At 37.5% G+C, this 21,388-nt stretch overlaps 1 protein-coding gene and 1 pseudogene across 3 annotated transcripts in view; one reads left to right on the top strand and one right to left on the bottom strand.

Moving 5' to 3' along the window:
• The window catches only part of LOC129244766 (ceramide kinase), a 37,684-nt gene that overhangs the window by 12,203 nt on the left and 4,093 nt on the right, over window positions 1–21,388 (top strand). The window contains exons 1-3 of one of the 3 annotated variants that reach the window (XM_054882603.1): window positions 4,445–4,527; window positions 19,296–19,601; window positions 19,709–21,381. In XM_054882603.1, the coding sequence (XP_054738578.1) occupies window positions 19,352–19,601; window positions 19,709–21,381 (1,923 nt within the window). In that variant the 5' untranslated portion in view covers window positions 4,445–4,527; window positions 19,296–19,351. Of the gene's footprint in view, window positions 1–4,444; window positions 4,528–19,051; window positions 19,144–19,295; window positions 19,602–19,708; window positions 21,382–21,388 lie in introns of those variants that run through there. The other 2 variants (XM_054882611.1, XM_054882594.1) reach the window with 2 other exon arrangements.
• LOC129236589 (U2 spliceosomal RNA) lies at window positions 7,587–7,772 on the bottom strand (annotated as a pseudogene).

Raw genomic sequence — 21,388 nt, 5'->3', positions numbered from 1 at the left:
TGATTTGCATGCCAAGTAGGCACCCAGCTGTCATTTGGCAAAACAATGTACAGAAATATGTATTGCTATATTTACGCGCGTATGCATGTATGTATGTATGGGGAGGTATTTCAGAGCAGCACTGTTTATGTGCAAGCAAAAATAACTGGGATTGATAACTTTAATGTGTTTATAAATCAACATAAATCTAAATTAAATACCGCTATGAAAGTCGAAAGTTCATAATTTGCCACTCTGAAAATAAAACTGTAAAGTAGATGTGATGTAGCCCGGACGGCGGTTTGTTTAAGTGGTTCTGGCAATAGGCTTAGCATGAAGAATGTGTGCTCAAAAATGCTTAAAAGTATCGAATTTAACGAGAATAATTTCTGTAATGTCTCGGATAGGACATTTTCTCAGCAACTTTCCTTAAATAGAGAATTGAGCGAGATTTTATATTTGCAACGAGAAATCCGGGAATCTAGTCACAGACAAGTGGAAGGCTAAGAAGAGTAGTTTTAGCCCATTTACTTACTATCAACCTTAAATATAGGCTTTCTAACCACTGCAGAAGCGTCTAGGATTGTCTGCAAAATATTTGTAATGTAAGTTATTTCACAAAATTCATTGCTTTACTCAAGTCAAATAGCAATCATAGTATTAGGATTATTGAGAGCAGAGCTCATCAGCCCTATTTTTTTTTTTTTTTGTTTTTGGAATTGCGATAATTTCACTATACATAGCCATTTTCCTTCCAATTTTATTTACGATTTTTTCATGTATTTGACCGCACTTGAGATGAAAATTTGTTCATGATTTTTTTTTTAATTCGAAGTTTCAAGGCATGTATTTGCAGATCAAGTTGGCTAATTGCCTGAATGAGGTAATAAGAACTATAACTTCTTCTTCTTCTTAATTTGCGCTATAACCGCTTACGCGATTTTGGCCGAGTTTAACAAAGCGCGCCAGTCGTTTCTTTCTCGTGCTAACCGGCGCCAGTTGGACACACCAAGTGAAGCCAAGTCCTTCTCCACCTGATCTTTCCAACGCAGAGGAGGCCGCCCTCTTCCTCTGCTACCACCAACTGGTACCGCATCGAATACTTTCAAAGCCGGAGCGTTTGTATCCATTCGGACGACATGACCCAGCCAACGTAGCCGCTGGATCTTTATTCGCTGCGCTATGTCTATGTCGTCGTAAAGCTCATACAGCTCATCGTTCCATCGTCTGCGATATTCGCCGTTGCCAACGTGCAAAGGTCCAAAAATCTTACGCAGAATCTTTCTCTCGAACACTCCAAGCGTCGCTTCATCGGATGTTGTCATCGTCCAAGCTTCTGCGCCATACGTTAGGACGGGCATGATGAGAGTCTTGTAGAGTGTTAGTTTGGTTCGTCGAGAGAGGACTTTACTGCTCAGTTGCCTACTTAGTCCAAAGTAGCACTTGTTGGCAAGAGAGATTCTACGTTGGATTTCAAGGCTGACATTGTTATCGGTGTTAATGCTGGTTCCTAAATAAACGAAGTCCTTTACAACCTCGAACTTATAACTGTCTACAGTGACGTGGGTGCCGATACGCGAGTGCGCCGACTGTTTGTTTGAAGACAGGAGGTACTTCGTTTTGTCCTCGTTCACCACCAAACCCATTCGCTTTGCCTCTTTATCCAGTTTGGAGAAGGCAGAACTAACAGCGCGGTTGCTAAGGCCGATGATGTCAATATCATCGGCATACGCCAACAATTGTACGCTCTTATAAAATATTTTGCCTGAGCGATTAAGTTCTGCGGCTCGTACGATGCTCTGCAACATCAGGTTAAAGAAGTCACACGACAGCGAGTCACCCTGTCTGAAACCTCGTTTGGTATCAAACGGCACGGAGAGGTCCTTCCCAATTCTGACGGCGCTGCTGGTGTTGAGCAACGTCATCTTACATAGCCGTATTAGTTTTGCGGGGATACCAAATTCAGACATCGCGGCATACAGGTAACTCCTTTCCGTACTGTCGAATGCAGCTTTGAAGTCGACGAAAAAATGGTGTGTGTCGATTCTCCTTTCATGGGTCTTTTCCAAGATTTGGCGTATTGTGAATATTTGGTCGATGGTAGACTTTCCAGATCTGAGGCCACAGGAGGATGGTTCCATGTTTAGAAGTCCACGCAAGTGGGGAAAGTTACTGATCGCCATTCACTTGGAAATGGCCAGGACGATTCTTCTGCATATGGTTCAAGCAGCTCACAACGGCCGGGATTAGCCCACGTATCCTCTGGGTAGCTTCCGAACATCCGTTCGGGAGTGAGCTAACGTGAGAAGGCGAAAAATTCCAGGATAGCTGGTTGTGCGTTGTGTTTGAGCCCCGCCACTTAAAAATCGCCCCCAATGAAAAGTTTAAAAAAAGAACTATAACTATTTTTACATATTTTAGTAATCGGCCTAGTATAGGGTTTTTGAATAAGAGGTGTTATTTTGAGATTCAAAGAAAAATGAAATTTTTTAATATAAGTCGGATGCTTATTTCATTATAAAGAAAATAACATTATAATGGAAAATAACATCAGGCAAATGACCACAACGACCACGCTTACAGGGCAATATCCTTTTCATGAAATTTTCCATGACCGAATTGCAAAGTGGCTGTCTTATGCCCTCGATATCCTCACGAATTCCATCTTTGAGGTCTTGAATCGACTCTGGGCTGTTGGCGTAGACCTTCTCTTTCACGTGGCCCCAAAGAAAAAAGTCACAAGGTGGTAAATCACAAGATCTCGATGGCCAATTGTGATCACCTCTGCGATAGAGAATGCGGTCCAGGAACTTTTTCCGTAAAATATAATGGTTTCGTTGCTTGTGTGGCACGTAGCGCCGTCTTGTTGAAAATAAACGTTGTCCAGATCAATACCAGCCAATTCCGGCCATAAAAAATCGTTAATCATCTCTCGATAGCGCAATCCATTCACCTGTAACACCTGTTATTGGAAAACCCTTTATTTCAGATGCTACGGGCTTAATTATATTGAAGAAGTTGGTTTGTTTGCTTTTTTTGCGAAAATCGTCGTGGACATTTAAAAATCGCAAAAATAAGTTCACTTTCGATTTTGTTTCCTAAAATTGTAACTTTAACGAAAAATAGTTACTATTGATGAAAATCCAGTTATGCATACATCTTCCACGAAATCTTTCTCTGGGAATATCCAATTGTCGCCTCGTAGGATGTAGCCATTATTCATGCTGCTGCGTCATTCAACAGGAAGGCCATGATACTGTGCATACAAATTATATTTAGCTGAAGTGAAAGTAAAATCTTTTCGGTATTATTTAGATATGAATATGTAAATGCGAACAGTACTTGTAGTTCTATATTTCGCTGAAGTACTCAAAATTTAAGTGAGTTTGGTTAAGTGCCGATATAATATACTTAAGCAGCAAATTGTACTAAAAAGCGACGCTTTTTAAGTAACAAATTTATCATTTTTATCACGGAGTTCTAAAGGTAAACTCAGTAATCCGAATTAGACTATTTTGAGGGTGTGTGTGCTTAGAAAATATAATAAAATTACTTGGCGATAAACCATAAATTTTATAAACAATTGCTATCTAACGAAACAACAAACAAAATTCAGTGAAAATGTGTTGATGATTATGGGTGATAGGAGCAAGTAGCAGCAGCCGCTGAATGTTTGCACTTCATTTATTATAGGTAAGCACAGAAAGCATACAAAAATGAACTCCATAGAAAGGCCACACACGTCAAAAAATGCTCTCCCAAAAAAATTGGGTCGCATATACATATGTACATACATACATACACACATACATATGTTTGTACAATACACATTTGTATAGAGAATTAGTTAGTTTGTATGTAAATATTGTAGCTTCTACGATTCCACTTCCATATTGATTTATGGACTTGTATTATTCACCTCATTTGGCTGCATCAATGCAAATGCCCACAACAGACACCGTTTTGTTCTCGGTTGTGTCCGCACCGCACCTGCACCTACAGTAACTTCACACCGCGCTACACACAACCAGTTTGTCTGAGCTTTGTATGTATTTATTCACACTTGTACTTATGTATGCCCTGCAGGGAACCCACAAGTTCCGTATTCTTGCGCTTGAGGTGAAATTGCGCGGTTTGATTTTTAAGTTAACAACAATGTTTGACATTCATTTTGACAAATGGCAAGGCTTCTGTACTCAAATTATAGAACAATAAGAAAATAAACTTAAATAAAACAACAACAGTGTGAAAACTAAATTGAATCTGGCTTTATTTGGCAAATATATTCATGCGTTATATCTCACAAAGCCGCTAAATTGTTACATGTTTTATTTTAAGGTGTGTCCTTTTTTATCGAGATTTTCCTAGAGGGTACATTTGCTCGTACATAACATATATGTATTCACATCTACTGCTCGGTATCACTATTGTTAAAAGTTTGTTTGATTGCCTTTCGCATCGCATATTTATTTGCTTATTTTATTTTAGTAGACGGGTGTTGTTTTTACCGATCGGTATTGTTGAACTGTTCTTTATAAGGCGAACAAGGTGAGTGGCTCTTCCGACTGATCGTGCTCCGTACGAGATCATTATTTTTTGTTATTTTGCTTGAAATTAAAAAAAAGAATGGTTTTAAATAAGCTTAAATATAAAATAAATTAAATGACTACTAAAAAGAATGATTTTTTCGGGTAATAGTCTAAGATCCGGCCATAGAATGATTTTCACCCATCACGTTACGGGTTGAAACATATTTTTTATACCATTTAATATGTCATAAAATATATTTCGCAAAGGTTGCCTAGAAATTCCTGTGCAAAGTATAATTAATTAATAATTAATTAAAAAAATATTTTTTTTTTAAATCTGTGCACTTATTCCGTTACGTATTAAAATGTATACTAATCGTAAGTATGAAACTTGTGCAACATGCAGCCACTGGGTTGCCTTATTTTTTCTTGTGCAGGTATAATGTAGCCAAGTGTATACAGGTATGTCGCAGTAGTAATTTGCAACTATCGAGTTACGGAATGAAACTTATATCAAATTAAAGTTAATTTTATTGCAAATATTATGATATCGGGTTGACTGTTTCATAGTGTCATTGAATTTTTTTTTTTTTTAAATTGCGATTTTCTAGTTTGTTTAATTTAATTCCGTCTCCTGATATAAGATGATTATTAATTTCATTAGACATTATTATTAATTTAATATAGTCTCCTAATATAACATGAAAATCTCAAGATAAGTATACTTAATATTATTTATTTGTTTATAAAAATTATTATATAGATATATGTATTAATTTTATACAATAATACATATATAAATATATATATACAAATCATCTTTTTATTTATTTACTTAATTATTTACTCATTTATCACGCAGTGAATTTCATTTAATTATTCATCAATTAATTGAAAAAAAAATTGTCAGTTGCTCTGAAATAATGCATATACTATAGCCTGTCGCTATCTTTCTCAAAGGGCATGCGCACTCGTTCTAATTCGAAACACGCGCTGAACACAGCTGTGATGCTGCGTCCTTTTTTATCGCATTAGATATTTTTCTCGGACCTTTCTGTCGCACATACTCAGTCACACGAAAATTTAGATTTTTAAAAATCGACAACCGGAACTTTGCACAAGTTTTCCGCAGTCAACCCTATACCATAATATTTGCAATAAAATTAACTTTAGTTTCGTTCCGTAACTCGATAGTTGCAACTTACTACTGCGACTTACCTGTATACACCTGGCTACCTTATAAATGCACAAGAAAAAATAAGGCAACCCAGTGGCTGCATGTTGCACAAGTTACATACTTACGATTAGTATACATTTTAATACGTAACGGAATAAGTGCACAGTTTAAAAAATATTAATTTTTTAATTATTAATTAATTATACTTTGCACAGGAATTTCTAGGCAACCTTTGCGAAATATATTTTGTGACATATTAAATGTTATAAAAAAATATGTTTCAACCCGGAACGTGATGGGGGAAGATCATTCTATGGCCGGATCTTCTACTATAAGGTTGAATTTCATTGATTTCGGGTTATTGTGTCCAAATGCGTAACCCCAACCAAAAAATTGTAACACACTTGACGTTATTAGATGCCATGCCTACTATCCTTCCACCCACCGCACCAACCAGTGGGTAGAATAGTAAACATTCCCCCTTCTGTACCTCATCCGAAATTTCCTTTCAATTAATGTACAGTTTAGATAGCGCAGATGTGACTTTTGGCGGCCACTTTTCAATACTTCGAAACGTTGTTCAAGGATAAAGTGACCCATTTCGTACTCCAGCTAATAAATGCTGCCTTGGACCGCGTTGGAAATATGGAAGTAAAATGTTCTCTCGACAAACAAACATTGAATTTTATAAATTCCGTGTTTGATTGTTCTTAGAGTGATCTGTGATCTGGAAGATTTATGGCCATTTTAGCTTAGTAACTGCGGCCGCGGAAGTGTATACCTCCTCGGCGTTAGAAATATCAAATAAATGGGACCTGGCATAGTAAATACTTGGGTACTGACCTGGACAGTTACCATATAAACTTATTGAAAAAGATGGATACTATTGTAATTTAGACGGTTGATTTTATGGAGTAGTCTAGTTTCAAACACAGCATACATTTTATTAACAACACCTTGAACATTTATATTGGTTGTATGAAAATTTCAAAGAGTTAGGATTTTTTGTATCCAAGACGGAACATTTTATCGTATTCTAGATTTACCTTTTTGCAGAAAGCTGTGCCCTGTTTACTTTAATTTAAAGATTCTATGTATATCTACTAATGAAATAGCTGTATGGGACAAAACAACTTCATAATTTTTCTTCTAAAATAGTTGCAAGCAAGTTTATCAAGACGGGCGCAAGTTTATTAGCCTATTGCACCTTAAAAGGACTATTTAATAGGAATGGGCAAAAATCGTCCTTGGTGTCCGTCATTTACTCATAAACTCGATGCAATGACGACTGAGCTAGTAAATATTATTTTATGCTGTTTTCTTTAGATTATTGTTATTTCTTGGGTTTAATATTGGTTTTGTGCAAATATCTATTTCCTTTTACACTTTTTCAAATTATTTAATTTTTATTACATTAAAAGGTTGAAAAAATTCCTTTAAAATCCTTTATTCTTAAGTTTGTTTTCTTTCCTTATGGCGAAAGATAAAAAGATTTAAGTTTTGATTTATTTTATTATAAAAAAAAATACCAGTCTAACGGTTAGACTTGATAGAAGTGAAACCTTCCGTAAAACAAACTGAGAGAGAATAAGACGAAAGCAGCATTAGGAGCGGGATAATTATAGGTTCATTATAATATTGCTATAAAGTTCATATTTTATTTTCTTCATTTTATCATTATTCATCCTCAATGTTTTCAATTTCAACAAATGATACGAGTGGCTTATGATAGCTAAAATATGATACAAATGCTTTGGTTTCGATGTTGTCAAAAAAAAATACCCAAACGGACCGAAGAAACAGAATTACAAATTTTTTCCATTTTCGTCTACTTGTATTCATATAAAAATTTATGTCTCTTCCCACCAAAGCTAAATGTATTAGTATATTTTTTCTTGTATTTATTCAAAGCTGAAATCCCGGCGGTACTGCAATACCGGGCCAACCCGTGGCAGAGGTGGAGAGCAAGCCCCTAAAAAACTCCGCGCATTTCCAAAAATTAGTTTAACATTTGTTGTCCTCCGATGGAGGATCTTTCAGATGTTAAGCTGATAACCACACTACCTAGTCAATACATTTTAAATAATAAACCTAATAAAACTTTTGAGAATTACACGCTCACAAAAATTATTTATATCAACATATAATATAACGCTTCGTAACTAAATAACTTTTAGGCCATCGACGACAGTATGGCGCGGTAGCCGAGCGACTAGCAATGTGAGCTTCCGATCCAAAATCCTTGGTTCGAATCACAAGAAAAAATAAAAGTTATTTTTATTTATTTCGTCGCTACTTTCATATCAACATATAATATAACGCTTCGTAGCCAAGTTGGTCGCTTTTTTCGTTTCACTTTTCCTCAAATCACTCCCAACGATTCTAAAGAAGTTTTCACTTCAAAAAACATTTTTTCAGTGTCCCATAAGCTATTTCGCATAGTGTGACCGTAAAACTTCCAGTGTTATGAGTAAGGTTGTCTTTACTAACCAACCAAGCGTGGGCATTTACTTACTTTTATTATCACCTCTGCTTGGCCTCTATCACTAATGGGGTCGTAACTAAAACATCTACATACATAAGTATATGTACGTACGAGTATACATATATGTATGTATATGCACGTAAACGAAGCAAATGTCATTCTAGCCAGTTTCAGCGAATTAAAAACGAACAAAGAACAATGGAACGTACATAGGTGTTACTGGCTAGGGGGAACATTTCAAGATCAGCAGGTTTCTTAATTGCTTGTGTTCAGTTCTTTGCAGCTTTTTGCATACATATCGCCAGTTTATGACGACGCAAACGAGTTAACATCGTTGAATTGTAACAAATGTAAAATTAAAAATCACAGACAACCCGTCAATCTTATTTATATGCACATATGCATGCATACATAAGTATATGCTTCTATATCCAAGAGAAAAATAAAGATTCACTAGATACTGTTATCTTACTCGCAGATATGGCAGTGCATACCTGAGTGCATTCGTAGATGTGGAAGTGTTGTTGTACATACAATGCATCACTACCACATTCGAAGGTGAACCACTTTGTACTTGAACTTGACATTAATGATTACTTTTTTAAAACTTTTGTACTTTATGTATGTGTTTGTGTGTTTGTATGTATGTGTAACACAGCTAGTATAAAATAAGTATTTTTTTTGTTTTACCCTCACGTTTGCCACTCGATGCGGAACTTTAGACTTTGTACGATTTTATATGAAATAAAAATGCTTTTTAATGCGTTTTAACGATTATTTCTTCTTTTTATATCTTTTCTACCTTTATTAACATATTAGGGAGTGAAATTAAGCGAGCCCACATGTACAAGTTTCGAAGTACTGTTTATATCGTGAAAACCGCTGCCATCATTCCGTTTTGCGTTTTGCCGGCTTTTGCGTGCGTTTTGTTGTCGATTTGTAACAATTTGTGTCGATACCTTTGGAAATATATAAGTATATGTACTTATGCGAGCTGCAGTGATAGTTTCGATTTCTCCGCCTACACAGTGTTATTGTCAACGATTACACATATGCACCGATGAACACTAGCGAACACAGAAATGTGGACATCTGAAAAATGGCAGTTGTAAATATTTGATTTTTTGGTATACGAATATTTGAATAAAGTTCTTTAATTTTTATGAATGTAAAATAGTTTTACAAAAAAGAAATATTTTCCACTTAACTGTCATTTAAGAAAAGTTTTAGTAACAATTTACCGTTGAAATATGGCTCATCGATTATTTTCCTCTTTAATTGCAACTCGTAAGAAATGAATAGGTTAAATTTCAAGATTCAATAACTCAAGAGAATAGTTACCCCTAGGGGGTTTTTGGACCTTCTTTTAAAGTTAAATGAACTTTTTCGACAAGTCGTCATCCACACAAGCCGACATTTGGAAGCGTTCAACCTATTCGCATTATCGTCCGCAGTTTTAAAACGATCTTATAAGCTATTTCCCTCCGGATCCTACCCTATAAACTTATTTCTGGAAAACTACAATAACAAATTTTATTAGGTTCTTACCCGCTACAAAAATACGCGTAGAAAACAAAAACCTTATTATATATAATACTTATCGTCCATTTTTCTGGTCCCTTTAAATATTCTTTGATATACTCGTACATCTAACCGATTTAAAAGTAAATCTTTTTACTTAAAAAGTTTGTCTAATTTTGCACTTTGCTCTCAGCACTCTCTCATAGCTCCGTCTGCGTAATTTTATTAATTTACATATTGGGTATTCGAAAGTTCAGATGTTCACAAAGGCGGTCCAGTCGCACAAAAAACCGTCGGCCGTTTCATCTTCATCACGACAAGCCACCCTAGTGTTAATAGCGCGCCTACTATTCCGACTGTTGCAAACAACTGTTCCCAGTCACTGCAACGCCAAGGCCGTTAACCTAGGCATTTCCCCGCCGAACAGTTAAAGCGGTAACTATGTATGTTAAACGCTGTTCGGCGAGGTTTCTTTCGTTGTAAAATTTAAATTTAGTATCACTTCAAAATAGAGGACTAGAGGACAAGGACATTTCAGCCATCAGAGGAAGATACATTATCATATATACATATTTACGGCCGCCGTAGCCGAATGGGTTGGTGCGTGATTACCATTCGGAATTCACAGAGAGAAAGTTGGTTCGTATCTCGGTGAAACACCAGAATTAAGAACAACATTTTTCTAAAGCGGTCGCCCCTCGACAGGGAATGGCAAACCTCCGAGTGTATTTCTGCCATGAAAAAAGCTCCTCATAAAAATATCTGCCGTTCGGAGTCGGCTTGAAACTGTAGATCCCTCCATTTGTGGAACAATATCAAGACGCACACAACAAATAGGAGAAAGAACTCAGCCAAACACCCAAAAAGGGTGTACGCGCCAATCCAGATCTAAGATCCAGATATAAACCCTTCATCCTGCGTCGCCATCCGATGAATACATAGTGTATTCCGATTACATTCAGGAACTCGAATCACCAATTCCACAACTTATAAGCATCACTGCATGTTCAGTGAAAATACAGGTCCAGTTTCTAAACCTTCACTGAAAACAAGGGTTCAATGATCTCAAACCGCGTACAGGCTGCAGTTCCTCGTTGCCGCTTAGTTATAACCAATCCACTCCTGCGTCTATTTTGTCTCATTTAGTTCGATTTGTAATTTTTCAAAAGCGGCAATTTTTGAAACGGGTCAAAAAATACAACACCTTCGTGTATCATATTACATATACTCGTATGTATAGATATAGATACAGAGGGCAACTACAAATTATTTATAACTGTTATGAAAAAACACTTTCATTTAACTTCCGAATTCATACACCAATTCAATTTCTAAATTTGCTCACTGCTTTTGGAACGTCCAGTAAATATGATCACCCCTATTGGGAGTGTCGACAAGTAATAGATGCAACTACCACTAAGGGATTATCAGTTACCACAGCAGTCGATTCCACGTTACCAAAACGGCCCGTATTCATATCCGGCCAAGGACTGTCACTTTATCAGCATTACTCGTACATGTATGAGGAATGTAGATACCTATATGTTGCTATAACAACAACAAGGAAAGTCCCCCTGCTGCCAGTCGGCATTCATAACCAGGTTTTATCATTTTTGATTCAATGGATTGACTAAATGAAGGTTAATGGAGCCGTACTATCCTGGATTATTAAAAATACACTAGTGTATTAATCCCTGTGACTGGTGTAGAAATGATTTAAGAGAAGTGTCAAATGTTGTTTACTTATCTTCTTAATATTCAATTAACAAAATTTCTGTTGTACTTCTTGAAAATTACTTATATTAACTCGAAGTCAAATTGTTTTACAAAAAAAGGAAAAAAAAGAAAAATGAATATACAGGGTGGGCCATATAGCGTTTGCTTTGTGAACCACCTATTTTTTTGAGAATGGTAACACAAATGACATGTCAAATGTGTTCATAATTTACTTAAAGGTTTGACATTTACGAAATGGGACGCTATACGCTTGAACAAAAGTGGGAAATAGTGAAAACCTATTTCCAAAGTAGTGAGTCTTCTTTTTCTTTTCTGATTTTCACATCGGTGGTTACGTCAATAAGCAAAATTGTCAGATTTGGGGCTCAGAAAATCCACACGTTGCTGTAGAGAAACAAATGCATCCACAACGAGTCACTTTTTGGTGCTGTTTTTGGTCTGGCGGCATCATCGGGCCATTTTTTTTCGAAAATGAGCGAGGAGCCGCGGTTACAGTAAATGGCGAGCGTTACCGTGACATGCTCAACGAGTTTTTGTTTCCAAATATTGAAGAGGATGACATGGACGACATTTCATTTCAACAGGACAGTGCAACTTGTCGCACTGCCAAAGTTACACTCGAACTTTTGGCTACCGTTTTTGAAAACCGAATAATCAGCCGAAATTCCGATATCAATTGGCCGCCTCGGAGCTGTGATTTAAGCCCGTTGGACTATTTTTTGTGGGGAGCCGTTAAGGACACATGCTATGCGAACCATCCAGAGACGATTGATGCTTTAAAACACCAAATCGAAGTTGCCATTCATGAAATTGGAGCCCAAACAATCGAAAATGTTCTTAAAAATTGGGTTGATCGAATGGCCTACTGTAAAGCCAGTCGTGGCAGTCATTTGACCGATATTATTTTTCATTCATAAATGACAATGTTTAATCTACAAAATAAAAAAAGAAGTTTGAAAAAATATTGATTAGTTTTTTTTTTATAGCCGATTCAAAAAGCAAATTTTACATGGCTCACCCTATATATGCTATATGTATAGCATACCTACTGAATATTTACTTCCCACTATACATATGTACATATGTATATAGATTGACGCTATTTCCTCATGAATTTCTGTTAAAACTGCGCACTTTATTTTTAATAATCTTCGTTTTATTTTTGCAAATACATGCATTTCTTTGCAAAGTGCATAGTTACTCAGAAGCAGCTAAAAGCTCAGCTCGCTTGCATGCAAATAAACAATAAAAATAAAAAATTCTCATTATTTGCGTACAATTACAAGATCACGTGTTAATTGACGCTTTGTTCATTCAATAAAAGGCAAAATAAAAATAATAATAAAAAAGAATGTGCTATATGTGGTATAAATCTAGATTAGCATTTTTGGGCCGGCTTTTCCCAACCGGTGATATTGGTTTTGATTACATCCACAGTTATGTTAGACGGATTGTGAACGAATATAAACATCTGGGCGGGCTAATTGCATACAAACTTTCTTATGCGAAACAATTAAATCTGAAGCTTGCTGATTCTAAAACCGTTATCAATACAACATGGCTTAAATATATCAATAATCCTCGTATCTGCATTTCAAATAAACTGAAAATCTATGACGCGTGCTCAAGGTCAATCATGTTTTATGGGGCGCAAGTTTGGGGTGACGACGAATAAAAAATAACTTTTTTGCCGCCAAATACTCCGAATTATATGATTCACATCGAAACAGATTTTGTTCCGCAATATCTACATAAACTCCGAGCACATATGTACTTTGTCTCGCGGTGTTTTATTATGCCAAGTCACAGGCTTCCCCGCATCCTTGCTGAGGAGACTGTACGCCTCGGCGCTCACTGGGTAAAAAGTTGAAGGTCATTTCGCTAATGTTAAATATGGAGCCTCTTACTGCTTTTACTTCTGAGTTTTTGTCTGCGGTCATACCTTCGTTTTTAGACAATCTTAAGAATAAAAGACGTTCCACTTTTCTGGACTCTGCTGTTAAATCAGAATCACACGATTGGTATGCTAACTTAGCACTTAGAGTAATGATTTTTCTGCCTACGCTATTAGGTTAATTTTTCGTGCAAGAGGAAGTCTTTTTAATCTAAATGCGATACCTTTTAATAATATACTTTCTACGGCCTGCACAGTTTGTAACTTGGGTCACCCCGAAAACATCCCAATTTATAAACATTTTCGTTTAGAGCATTTTGGTGAAAATACGTTAGATCTATCCAATATTATAAATATCTTAAATGGCTGTGAGTATAGAGCTTTGTGTAAATATTTATCCTGCTACCTCAAGTATAGGGAAATGATTTTAAATGAATTTTCATAACTACACTTTTGAGTTTAAATAATAATATTTTGTGCGTACTGAAGCTTTAGCTATCGTTTGCATTTTGCAATAATACACTTGAACCAGAATCCTTTGAATTAAAAATGCAGAAAATGTGTTATCATATACTTATTTGAAATTAAAATCAATGTTATAGTCGTACGTTCTACTAGTTATAAGTTTGTAAAGGGTGTTTTTTTAGAGGTTAGGTTTTCAAGTTGGCACTACTTTTTTCGTAGATGGTCTTTTTGACAGCTGTCACTTGATTTATGCTCAGTTTGGTTTGCCATTTGCAAGAATTGAAGCTGAACGACCATCAAGCGCGTCGCACGTTCGGTGAATGGGCCCAAAACGAGATGGCCATCGATCCCGATTTTCACAAGAAAATTTTGCTCAGCGATGAAGCTCACTTTTGGTTGCATGGGTATGTCAATAAGCAAAATTGTCGCATTTGGAGTGAACATAATCCACAAGCCATTGCTGAGACGCCGTTACATCCTCAAAAAGTCACTGTTTGGTGTGCTCTATGGGCAGAGGGAATCATTGGTCCATATTTCTTTAAAAATGAAGCCGGCCATAATGTTACAGTCAATGGAGAGCGCTATAGAGCCATGATTAAAGACTTTTTCGTGCCTGAATTGTACGATGTTGATGTGGTAACGACCTTTGGTTCCAACAAGACGGCGCTACATGCCATACAGCCAACGCAACAATCGATTTATTGAAGGAAACTTTTGGTGAGCGCATTATCTCGCGCCGTGGACCTGTGGCGTGGCCTCCAAGATCGTGCGATATAACACCGCTGGACTATTTCTTGTGGGGCTATGTGAAGTCGCTTGTCTACGCAGATAAGCCCGAGACGATTGACGTCTTGGAAGAGAATATTCGGCGCGATATTGCTGACATACGGCCCCAATTGCTGCAAAAAGTGGTCGAAAATTGGGCCTCTCGGCTGGAATTTATTCGAGCCAGCCGCGGCGGCCACTTGCCCGAAATCATTTTTAAAACATAATGGCAAACCCTTATCTTTATATATTAATAAAGCTAAATTCTTGGCCATAACATTAAATTATATACGTTTTATTTTATCTTGAAAACCTAACCTCTAAAAAAACACCCTTTACATATATGTATCTACTTGTCTAATTATATTTTTAATATAAAGAACATAATATATACATACATACAGTTAGACGGACTAAAATTTTCATGCCGCATGCATCGTGATAATTCAATCGTGAATATTAAAATAAACTAAAATTTTTGATTTTTATATTTCGTAAATTTGAAATCGAACCCATAATCTGCAGCCGATGTGCCACGCTCTGTGCCAAGCACACTCTGCTGTGGCAGTCGGCAAAAAAATGCTACAAAAATATATTTGAGCAATTACATTTTAACTGGAAACTAAATCTTTTGTCGTTGGCTAATATACATACATTTATAATACTATGGAAGCTCAATAATTGTCGTTTAGCTTTTAACAAGTTTATCTCTGTTTTTGTTGTTTTAGAATCAGTGCGGTGTTTTCAATTAAGTAATATAGTTGTATTATATTGCACTTCTTTTGGCTCGTTCAACAACACTAAACTCACTGACTAATTTGATACCATAACAATGTTGTGAGTATACCTGTTGTAGTATACCTGTGTTGCCCCTAAGTGGCAAAAATGGGAATAGATTAGCATTTCGTCCTACCAGAGAAATCAAGGGAGTTTAGGGGAAGCTAAGCTGCTGAGATGAATCCACCTGCAATAGACACATGAAATAATGTGCGGCCGGCCGCCGATTCACACCCTTGCTATTGCCAAGACTAAGAATTAAATTGGCTCGAGGAATTTAATCGCTAACAGGAATGCAAGAAGAAGAGGAAATTACACAAACAACACATGAATAAATTGCACAAGTGCGACGTCACACACAGCGACTCTCTCAAATTCGCTGAGAGTAAAGCAGCGGTACTATGATCGGCGCCACCTTATTATGCTCTCCATCGTGGTACGAAAGTATATATCCAACCTCTAAATTCCTGTGAACCATTTCACTGGCCCTTTGTTCCCTTGAAGGGGTAAGAGGGCTACAGGGTTTCCGTTAGCAATGTTTACGGGTACAAAATTTAATATAGCCACATTTATTCCAGTAAAGGAATTCGTTTCACTCTCTTCAGCAGCTAAACCAATGTAGTCTTTTCAACGAGCTCCAGTATAAAGCCAATGAATTGTTTTATGTGAGTCGACCTCGGCAATCACAAATCGCCGAATATATTTCTACTTGCCAATCATATAGAACTACTTATACTTGTACATATGTACATATAAATATATAAATATATAAATGTTTCTAACGCAAGGTAGATTTTTACCAAGCAAGTTAAAATTGTTTACCCATTCTTCCACGTGTATCTACAGAGGTTATACCTCCAGTATTTGTAACTTTCTATTGGTTTCAATTTGCGCTCCAGATACCCAGGCACGTAGCTCGAAAGCTCAACTAACTGATCGAAAGTTTGTTCAAAATTGTCCGTTTTATTTATCAGAATTTCTTTAGTTTTCCACGACATTAGCACTGCATACAAATTTTTTGTAAAACTTAAAAGGGTGCTGAGAAGAAAGTCGAAATAATCAGAAGTATTGCTCGAATTACTCGAAAAAGCTCGATATATACTCGAGCTCATGCTCGAAAATTTTGTGCGAATAAAATCGACAGCTTTAGTACGAGCTGCACCAATTGTTATGTCAGATGTGCTCCAAAGTAAGTACTCTTGAAATCAGGGCCGGCGAAAGATATGTTGTTGGTATAGGGTGTCCAATACTCGAAATTCACCTAGTATTGGATCCAATACTCGGAATCTTGAAACAAAGATGAATTTTTATCTGAATAACAATAAAATTAATGAAAACCAAAACAAACTATAACATTTTCTCAAAATTATACATTTCAAATGTCCCTCCATGTCACCTTCGTTGAGTTGAACAAGCGTAAACTCTCAAACCTCTCTGTTTCATATACGTATTCATGGTCAACACGAACTGCATTGCCGGTAAAATACTTTGAAATTGAGTGCTACTCGTGCACCGGAAAATCCGATAAAATGGACAAATACCTCATCAATTATAAAAAAGACGAAAATAATCCCAAATTTTCGCAATCAAATCAAAATTCGGCATCACCGAGTGAAAGTGCCAACAAAGCAGACTTCAATCAAGAATCACAATCGAATCTTTTTTCAGAATTGCTTCCAACGTGGAAACGTTGGAAAGAGGAAAATTCTTGGTTGGAATTCAAAAACGACAATGCTTTTTCTTCCATTTGCACACAAGCATGTGATAAAAAAATTGATTAATGCACTAGACTCTCGTGTTTTGAAGTCCAAACAGGCGTGGGTAGAGTGCGGATTTTTGAAATGGAGCAATGCTGCACCGGCTATGAAAAAACACATTGCATCTGCATTATACAAAGAAAGTACAGAGACCCTTTATTAGTTGCGAAATGTCAAAAGCAACATCGTTCAAGTTATCTCTACTGATTCCCAAAAAAAAAACGCTTGCTCATCGCGTTGCCCTACAGAAGATTTTTGGTACTAATATGGGAAAAATGCATCAAGGATTCAGGAAAATTTGGCATCGATGAGCCACAATTGCCTCGACGACGAAAACTTCTAAAGCACTACGACTTTAATCCAGAACAAAGACATCTGTTTTCAACCCCAAAAGAAATGTTCCAAAAGATGTATTTTGAAGTATTCGACCAAGTTATCACTTCTCTAGAAGATCGATTCGATACGAATTCTGCTCGATTTTTCTACTCTCTTGAAGCCTTCGCAACTGGAAAATCTGTTGAGGTTCAGACAATCATTGAGTTTTATCAAGATGATTTTGACGAATCGAGGTTGAAAAATGACTTAGACATGTTCTTGCGATCGACGAAAAGGAATGATATTGTAATCCAGAAATTAAAGGATATTGTTGATTTTTTCCATGAAAATGAAAGTATTCGATCGCTTCTCTCCGGATATTTAAAATGTGTACAGTTACTGATGACTATACCTGGCTCTTCCTGTACGAACGATAGATCTTTTTTCAGTTCTCCGAATATGAGGGGGCTGTATGGTTCGCTAGCCCAATACTCGGAATTTTCCTCTTCCGCCGGTCCTGCTTGAAATAGAGCATTTTCTGGTTTCGCTATCGTCATATAAGTGATATTCTGCGTATATTTTTTGATACCCTCCAAATAATACGATTTATCGAGATTTGCTTCATCGATGAGCCTTTATTTCACACTATATTTGAAAACAACGCAATTTCAATGTCCTAATCTGGAGAATATGTTGGATAAGACAGCAATTCAGCAATTCGTTGTTAGCTATATTGACTGTAGATTTTTCCACCGGTGCGCGTTCCTGATGGGAAATAATTATTCCTCGCCGAATGGGGTCGCTTTTGCTTTCATAACTAATATACGCCGATTATCGTTTTACCCTTTTCAAAGCAATGCATTTTCCACCGCCCACATCCAAATTCCCTCTTTCTGCTTTCTTTCTGGATTGCTTTCTTTCTGCTGGATCGCGAAAACACTCCTTTGATGTTGGTAAACCTTTGTTGTCAATTAAAAGCAAACGCGACACTCACCTTGCGGATAGCTTATTACCATCATTCGCGGATTTTCCAACGATTTTCCGTAAATTTGGTCGACCCTTTATGCGATTCGATGACCTCAATTGGGTGACCAGAATATTCGATATCACTTGTGCTAATACAGACGCGTCCAAAATTGTGTAATTTAGTGGATTTGTAGATTTCGATCGATGGTGAAGAGTCCACAAAATACTTTTCATACCTATATTAGGTTTGATTGATGAATTTTTTACACAAAAAATAAGTGCATGAAATAAAATTTGTTGCATTTTTACGGAAATGCTCATGGAAGTCTGCTTTACATGGTTATCATCACCAAACTATGTGCGAGATTAGTCAAAAAATTAGTGTGCGTGTTCTTGTAAGAGATACTTTTTTTACAATTCAAGTGTTAGATTTGAAGCTGTAAACCCATCAGCTCTAACTTTCATGGGCACATCGAACCACCCTAGTAACGAGAATCGTGCATATACATATGTTTGCCCATATTTACCACCTTTCAGATACAAAAAAAAATTACTAAGTTATTTATAATTTGTTACACAATACGAGTTATAAATTTTTTTCAATAAAAATAACCACAATTAGCAATCAGTTTCGAGTTAGCAATTTTAGTCTGTGTACATCGGCTCACCAAGAAACAAGTTTTGCTTACATTTGGCGAATTCTGATAAACAAAAACAAATTAGTCTTTTTTTCTTGACTCGATACAAGCGCTGGCGTGGAAAATGCGGCTTTAATGGTTTTCTCAATTTTTTTGTATTCTTTTCATGTTTTCGCACATTAGGTTCTTTTTTACAATTTGCTTCTCCACAGTTTTTCATTTATTTATTTATTTTCCGTAAAAACCTGTTTCAATCACTTCTACTTATGTGATTATGTGTTTCTCTACAGCTTTCAGTATGTCGAGTCGCGCTTAACTAATCAGTCACACGCCAGCAGCCGCCAAGATGACGCAGACCAGCACGGATTTTACGCAGACTACCGCGGCAAGCAAAAAGGAGAAAGAAGCTGAAGCCGCAGCACCACCACAAGCCCCGATTACACTTGACGGCAGCCAGCATTGTGATATATTATTAAACATCTTTCAAATTAAGAAGAAAAGCTATCGCGTCTTGCTCAATTATGACCACATCGTTTGGGAGCGACTGAAAACGAAACTCAGCACCGACAGCGATGCCAAGGGTGATTTCAAAAAAGGTACTCATCTCAAGCAAGCAATTTTAAGTATACGAATGTGTGGATGTATGTGTGTATGTAAATTAAATAAATTCTACATATCATTTTCAATATTTTTACTTCAAAAGCCGAGTGCGGAACGGAGCAGCTGTCGCGTCGCGCAAACTATGGCAGCAACTCGAGGGTACTGCACATAAACGAGCTAATCAGAGTGAGTAAAGGCAATACAAAATCGGCGGCTTTGCTGATTACCGCGCCACAGCCAAATGCTGAATTCGGTGCGAATGGTATATTTGGACAACAACAGCAACAACAAGTCATCAGTTCGCCACCTACAGAACAATACTTGGCGCTATCGTATGCCACACGCATTGTCAAATCGGCTACGGATTGTAATCGGTGGGAAGTGCGCAAACTGTTGTTGTATAACGAAGACGCGTACGTCGTTCGCCAATGGCACACATTGCTCAACAAAATGCTGGCGAATACGGCGCCGACACGGCTGCGGGTACGTCGCTTACTGGTCTTCATCAATCCCTATGGCGGACGTAAGACTGGTGTGGACGTCTATGAGCGCTACTGCAAGCCAATCTTTCAACTGGCTGGTATCGATGCGTCATGCATTTTAACTCAGCGCTCAAATCAAATTCGTGATATCCTGCTCAGCGACGATTTGACTCCGTTCGACGCGATTTGCTGTGTTGGTGGCGATGGCACAGTAGCGGAGGTAATTAATGGTCTTCTTTTTCGTGCTATATATGATGCCGGCTTGAATCCACGCCAACCGGCGTATGTGCCCAAACCAGCTCTGCCGATCGCTATAATACCAGCAGGTAGCACCGACACCATCGCTTACAGTGTGCACGGTACTGCCGATGTGCCCACCGCAGCCATACATTTGATTTTGGGTCAACGTCGCGGCATGGATATTTGCAGCGTGCGCAACCGTGAAGGCATCTTACGTTTTTGTGCTAGTCTATTATCGTACGGTTACTTGGGTGATGTGGCGGCGAAGAGCGAACGCTATCGTTGGATGGGTCCGAAGCGTTATGAGTTTGCCGGTGTTAAAACGTTCATTGCCAATAATGGTTATGAAGCGGAATTACGCGTGCTGCAGCCGTTGAGTAAGACAAGTGCGGAAGCGCGAAATGACACAATTTGTTGTGCGAATTGTGACCGTTGCAATATGGTCGCTGCTGCAGAAGCTGAACTGGCAACGAAGCGCGCGTTGTTGGAGAAAGCGATATTGGTGGGCGTAGATACGTCAGCGCTCGACAATGATGAACTGCCCTCTTCTTCTAATGACTCGTTGAAGAGTTGTGGCGATAACAGTGATGTAATCGGCAGTGCGAAATGTAAGAAAGAGGGGTTGGCAATTGGCTTTGCTGGTACAGAATCACCAAGAAATGAGCTGTTCTTAAGCAGCAAGAAAACAATAGATTTTGACGAGATAAAGAATGTCAGCTCAACGGACTGTTATAAAGGATCCGAAGCTGCGGTGACTGTGACTAATGATAATGAAGAAAAGGATGCAACTGATGTTGTTGCTGCAGTAAATACTGATAACTCCGAGAGTACGACAGACGTAAGAAGGCAATGTGCACAGTGGAAAACAATAAAGGGCAAATTTTTCATGGTAAGTGGCGCTAATATTACCTGTGCTTGTACGCGTAGCCCAAACGGTGTAGCGCCGTACAGTCATATTGGCGATGGCTATCTAGACTTAGTTCTGGTGCGAAAAACATCGCTGCTCAATAGCATACGGTTGCTCATAAATATGGCTGGTCGCAATGGAGATATTGTGAGTA

This window comes from Anastrepha obliqua, chromosome 1 (assembly GCF_027943255.1).
Source record: "Anastrepha obliqua isolate idAnaObli1 chromosome 1, idAnaObli1_1.0, whole genome shotgun sequence".
Taxonomy (NCBI): domain Eukaryota; kingdom Metazoa; phylum Arthropoda; class Insecta; order Diptera; family Tephritidae; genus Anastrepha; species Anastrepha obliqua.
Note: the sequence above shows the minus strand (reverse complement) of the source record. Positions and strands in the feature narration are given on the sequence as shown.